Raw genomic sequence first — 6264 nt, 5'->3', positions numbered from 1 at the left:
TCACCGTGTTACCAACGTTAACGTGAAGAACCAAACAAAGAGAGAGGATAAGAGCGAGAAAAGAGAGGATAAGAGAAAGAAAATAGAGAATAAGAGAAAGAAAAGAGGGAGAATAAATTGGCATTGAAGTGTACAAGGACAGACCGAGCATGAGAGACAGAGGATACGTGACTCTGACTGTGTGTGTGCGTGACTCTCTGTGTGTGTGTGTGTGTGTGTGTGTGTGTGTGTGTGTGTGTGTGTGTGTGTGTGTGTGTGTGTGTGTGTGTGTGTGTGTGTGTGTGTGTGTGTGTGTGGGTGTGTGTGTGTGTGTGTGTGTGTGTGTGTGTGTGTGTGTGTGTGTGTGTGTGTGTGTGTGTGACTTTGTGTGTCTGTGACTGTGTGTATGTGTGTGTGAGTGTGTCTTTCAATGTGAGAGTGAGAGTGAGTGTGTGCTTGACCTATGTGTGACTGTGGGTTACTGTGTGTGACTGTGTGTGTAACTTTGTGTGACTGTGTGTGTGACTTTGTGTGACTGTGTGTGTGTGGTCTTTCTGTGTGTGTGTGTGTGTGTGTGTGTGTGTGTGTGCGTGTGTGTGTCTTTCTGTGTGATTGTGCGTGTCTGTGCGCGTGTGTGTGTGTGTCTTTCTGTGTGTCTGCGTGTGTCTTTCTGTGTGATTGTGCGTGTCTGTGCGCGCGTGTCCGTGTCTTTCTGTGTGTCTGCGTGTGTGTGTCTCTCTGTGTGAGTGTGTGTCTTTCTGTGTGATTTTGCGTGTCTGTGCGTGTCCTTCTGTGTGATTGTGCGTATCTGTGCGTGTCTTTCTGTGTGATTGTGCGTATCTGTGCGTGTCTTTCTGTGTGATTGTGCGTATCTGTGCGTGTCTTTCTGTGTGATTGTGCGTGTCTGTGCGTGTCTTTCTGTGTGATTGTGCGTGTCTGTGCGTGTCTTTCTGTGTGATTGTGCGTGTGTGTGTGTGTGTGTGCGCCCGTGGGCCCCACCTCCTCTGGTTGTCGGTGAGGGTGATGCCCTGGGAGGACACCTTGAAGTGGACCACGGTGGAGGTGGGCAGGGGGTCGGAGGCCAGGGTCCGGGTGGTGGCCTTCTGCACCGCCTGGATCCCCGTCAGGGACTCCATCTCCACGGAGCCCAGGAACCACACGTTACAGGCTGGGGAGGGACGGAGGCGGAGGAGCAGGTTTAAGGGATGAACGATTCATCAAATTCAGACCGTCATCACAATGCGATTAAAAAAAAAAAGGTTACTGACTGGAGACCAATAAGGTTTGTTTTTCTTTCTTTCTTTTACAATTCAATAGCTAAATAAAGACGTTATAATATCAATTCATGCATCGATTCATCTCAACATATAGCCCTGGCCTATCGAGCAATTCGATTATTTCCCCAAATCGTTTAGCCCTAGAAGGTTTTACTGCAGGTCTTTTGGCAGATGCTTTGATCCAAACTGGCTTAGTTGTTGATTTGAGCTTTCAGATACATATTTGGGTCAGGCATCTTGCTCAGGGATGTCTGAAGGCAGACTGAAGAACCCACAGTTTTGAACACACAACCTTACACTTGGGAATCAAACAATCCTGATCACTAGACTACACAATCATTTTAGAAAGAGTTTAAATGATTGATGGTATCAGAACTCAGTGGAAATATTACGCAGGTATTTATATTATGCAGTGCCAAGTCGTGCCGGGGATATATATATATATATATATATATACATATATATCAAAATGTTTGAGCCAGCGACTTCAAATTGAATTGAATTGCAGATATTAAGGTTTCTGAATTAGTAACGGCCGTTACCAATAGGTTGTTCAGTCAGGTACAGGCAACCATTGTGATATAATACAATTAGAGAATGCATTGACCATATTGTTACTTCCTGAAAAGACAAGACTTAAGGCTATAATAATAAATGTACTTAATTCATTTAATAATACTTGTCTTACCCAGTTCTACTGCCAAATACAACAATTCTCATAGTACCTGTATGTGTTCTTGGCACAGTGAAAAAATGTGTTCTTGGCACAGTGCTCAAAGGTGTTCTTCTTGTGACATTGCATTCCGGCTAAATTACTTCCTCAAATGTCTGATGGGCATGGGAAACTTTTGCATGTTGTCAAACTGACACCGCCACCACAACCGGTTACTTCAGGTCGGAGTCAAGTCAGGTCACAGTGAAATATTTTTTATTTGTTATGTTCATAATAAAACCAAAACAACATTGGATTTCCACTTTATCACATGCTAGTTTGACTCGCCTTCCACTAATTGTATTGTACCGACATTTTGTTGGCAAAGACCAAACGTAATCGGAGATCACAAGTGCCGGCGTCCATCGGGTCGTGGACAGATTGCTTGTATTCTGTAGACATTGAGTAAGCTACAAACATTGAGCAAAAGCCAAAACATACAGTGAAGTGAGCTAGTGGACCGCTCACTCACTCATCAGCCATGACGCCTGATTGATGACCTCTTATGAGTGGACTAGAGACGCATGCTCACCTGCTCCTTGTTTCAGCAGCTCTGCAGCAGAGTTGGTGACCGAGTTGGAGGTGCTCTCCACCACGTCTTCCAGGGGGTCTACACATGGGGGCGAGAGAGAGAGAGAGAGAGAGAGAGAGAGAGAGAGAGAGAGAGAGAGAGAGAGAGAGAGAGAGAGAGAGAGAGAGCAGGGTTAATAAAGGCCATGCAGGATGTTGCATGGCCTTTATGTTGTCAATGTTGTCAATACAAAACAGAGCCTTTTAAAATGTCGTCCGGGACCTTCCTGACCAATTTTATTATCAGTGTATCGTAAAATAAGTACAACTGTAACCTCAAAGCCTAATATTTCTTATTTATGTTGCGTCTACATGTTATTCATTGGAAGGTATTTCTCCTCATGAACAAAAAGGCGTGAGTTGGCACAAAGTGTTACCATTGTGTCTCTATTTGACTCACCTCTGTCAGGAATGATGAGTTTACAGGGTAGGGCCAGTGGTGTGATCGAATGCTGGCAGACCAACGCAGTTAAACTACCTGAAAACAACATACAATTTGATGCAATTACTTAAAAAGCGAGTGAGTGAGTACCACCTTTCACCAGAAGAGGGCGGTATTTCAAGGTCGCCTCTGATCAATGGTGCAGTGCAGAGAAGCGGCCACCGGGGGTCGGCAAGTGTTCAACAAGAGTGTACAGACGAGAGGACAACCGTACCGAAGTAAGGCTCGTTGGGGCAGCCCTTCAGCCTCACGCCCTTCTGTGTACACTCGATCAGAAAGTGGCGCACCAACTCATTGGACAGATCCCCTCCTGCTAAGAAACAAAGACAGAAACAAAACCCAGAACAAGTTGAGAGTGGTTTTGAAGTGATTCATCCATCACATTAGTTACAGTGAAGAGTCTGGTTTTAGTTACCAGAAAAGTTTCCTGATGGCTCGACATAGCTTGCACCTCAGTGATTCCCAGCCTCTCAAAGTTACACAAAACACCCCTCACTGCCACGTTTAATTGCTGAGATTAATGGGATTATGATTCAAACAGAAGAACCTCTCAAGGGGGCGCGGTGTGAGGGGAAGGGGGGGGGGGGGGGAGTTTGAGGGAGAGTGAATGCATGGAATGTCTCCACACAAAGCACAAAGGCCTCAGAGGGAGAGAGGGAGAGAGGGAGAGACGGACTGGCCTCCGTTAAGTGGGTTGGGTTGGGTTACACTCTGTGTCGAAGCAGAGCAGAGGAGCCCCATGTAATGGTGATGTCACCGGAGGTGAGTACTATCAACAGCACGTTAGTTAAAAGGACGCTCATAACCGTATGCATCCTGTCACGGAACAAGGGTATGGATGGATGGACATCACTATTCTATGCTACTACTGTTTCAACTTAAAAGTCGAAGAAATGCCACATCGTAGAGCCGGTATTCCCGAGTCAGGAAAGGTTTTCCCCCAGTAATTGGAGTCAACCACTTTGAATACCAATCAGCCCAACCCCCGAGGTACAACCAATCAGTGCTCACCTGGCTCAGGGCAGGGGAGGAGCCAAAAGCAAACAAACTTGGCAATGAGCCGCACTTGTAATTTTCCACCCTATTTCACAATGTCTACCCATAAAACAACCGTGACAAAAAAACAACAACAAACAAACAAAAACGTATTCAACAACCTCCCATCAGTCTCAGCACTTCCTTCGAGTTAGCGTCCCAAATCCTACGTACAGAGGTATATGGGGGTAGGGGGCTTCCGTGGCAAAGACCCTGGGATCAGGGCAGGCTTACAAACCCCGGCTGGGCCATTGTTGGCAGGTGAAACCCTAGCTGCACATCTAAGACTCCTAAGCAATAGGGGCCTGTGTGGCACTATTGCCCAGGAGAGAGACCAAGAGCGCCTCTCTTCCCCCTCTCTCCCCCTCTCCCTCTCTCTCCCTCTCCCTCTCCCTCCCTCTCTGACACAAGGAGCACCACTCTCAGGTTCCATGCGTGAGGCTGTGTAACCATACTCCTCTCTCTCTTTGAGCACTTTCTAGAGAAAGCCTTGTCCTGGGATGGATCTAATCCAGGGATCTTAAGTTAAATGTTACAAGGGCAGAGATGGACGGCGATTACGCGTCGATGATTTTTGTGGATTTAAAGAGCCAGCGGACCCACGGATTAAGATGGAATTTGAGCACTATGGGATTTAAAAAAGTAAAGAGGGGGGATAATTATCCCCATGGTTACGATCCAAGACAACCCTATGATACTTACTAAGCACCATCGTAACTGTTATGGGCGTTATGGTGTTATCTAATATACTAGGATTTGTATGAAATCCGACAGACCATAGCGTTATAGATAACTATGTTGATGATCAGTTGAGAAATTAACCACTGGCCCTTTAAGGGGTTGATTTCAATGTTGCGCTTCTGGGAAGTTCTCAGTAAAAGATACAAATCGCTCGGGCATCGGTGATGGGTGTAGCTGCTGTACCTCTCCGACTCTGCTGTAGGACGGAGGGTGGGGGCGTGGCCACCTTCATGGCCAGCCCGTAGGCCCCTTTGAAGGAGTGGCTGTCCCTTACGATGAAGCAGCCTGCCTCCTGGTCCTTCAGCACAGAGATAGCTGCGGGAGGGAACAACAACCCATCCATTGAATCCGGTCCCGCTTTTTTCGGACGACAACATTACTTTCGGCTTCTCTGTGGTAATAATGGCTGGAGCGGGAGAGGCAGCCTCCATACCTTGGTCCCTGGAGATGTCCGGCTTGTACCAGAACTTTGACGTGTCCTGCACGAACTTGACCGTCACCAGCCGGCTGGACAACACATCTGGAAGGAACCAAAACACAATCCATCGTTAGTATAAAACGGTAAATGGACTGCATTTCTATGGCGCTTTTCTAGCCAGTTGCCACTCAAAGTGCTTTTACAATATAGCCTAACATTCACACATTCATGCACACATTCACACACCGACGGCGTTGTCAGCCATGTAGGGCGACAGCCAGCTCGTCAGAAGCAGTTAGGGTTGAGGTGTCTTGCTCAGGGACACCTCCACAATCTCACTCTAGGATGAGTCGGGGATTGAACCAGCAACCTTCCGGTTACCGGAAGGAGACAACATGAGTTAGCCTCGGGTAGGGGGCGGGGTTACCTGGCAGGGGCGAGGCAACGCCCTGGGTCTGCAGGGAGAGGTCGGGGAGGCTGTTGGGGAAGGGGATGCTCAGGGAGCTGCCGCTGTGGGGGCTGGAGAAGCCGCTGGGCACCGGCGACGCCGTGCCCAGGGAGAGCTCGCCGTCCGACGCCCGCTTCTTCTCGGGCAGCAGCGGCGGCGGCGGCTGCAGCAGCGTGTGGGCCAGCCCGCTGTGACCACCGCCGCCGCCGCCGCCGCCGTCCAGGGAGGTCAGGAGGTTGCGGTCGAGGCACCCGTTGGTGCCGCCGCCGCCGCCGCCGCCGCCGTAGCCCGTCCGGGTCGGGACGTCCTGCTCGCCGTCGAAGAGGTGGCCGGCGGGGCCGCGGCTGAGGGCGTAGCACGCCAGGCGGCTCCGCTGGGCGCTCTGCGGCGAGCTGTGGGCGTTGGGGCCCGGGTGGGGCGAGGGGGAGGGGGGCGAGTGCTGGGCGTAGTCCACCGACATGCTGTGCTGCGGGGGCTGCTTGGCGGAGGGGTAGCTGCTCAGGGAGGTGTGGCGGCTCAGGGCCGGGTGCTCGGGCCAGGACTGGCCCGTGGATTGGCTGAAACCAGAGGAGAACGTACGGGTTGGATCAATGAAGAAAGTGTACTAAAAGTGGTAGTTGGTGGATTTGATTTGCAGTTTGG

The 6264-nt window shown here is 49.6% G+C and overlaps 1 protein-coding gene across 3 annotated transcripts in view; it reads right to left on the bottom strand.

Moving 5' to 3' along the window:
* The window catches only part of LOC130387440 (tensin-3-like), a 38975-nt gene that overhangs the window by 2842 nt on the left and 29869 nt on the right, over positions 1-6264 (bottom strand). For 2 of the 3 annotated variants that reach the window (XM_056596522.1, XM_056596519.1), the window contains exons 18-24: positions 5602-6179; positions 5190-5276; positions 4940-5071; positions 3195-3293; positions 2939-3016; positions 2501-2578; positions 979-1147 (exon numbers count right to left, since the gene is read on the bottom strand). In XM_056596522.1, coding sequence (XP_056452497.1) covers positions 979-1147; positions 2501-2578; positions 2939-3016; positions 3195-3293; positions 4940-5071; positions 5190-5276; positions 5602-6179 — 1221 coding nt within the window. The remainder of the gene's footprint in view (positions 1-978; positions 1148-2500; positions 2579-2938; positions 3017-3194; positions 3294-4939; positions 5072-5189; positions 5277-5601; positions 6180-6264) is intronic. The other variant, XM_056596520.1, reaches the window with a different exon arrangement.

The sequence above is a fragment of the Gadus chalcogrammus genome, chromosome 8 (genome assembly GCF_026213295.1).
Source record: "Gadus chalcogrammus isolate NIFS_2021 chromosome 8, NIFS_Gcha_1.0, whole genome shotgun sequence".
Classification (NCBI taxonomy): Eukaryota; Metazoa; Chordata; class Actinopteri; order Gadiformes; family Gadidae; genus Gadus; species Gadus chalcogrammus.
The sequence above is the reverse complement of the archived record's forward strand: the minus strand, read 5'-3'. Positions and strand labels throughout refer to the sequence as shown.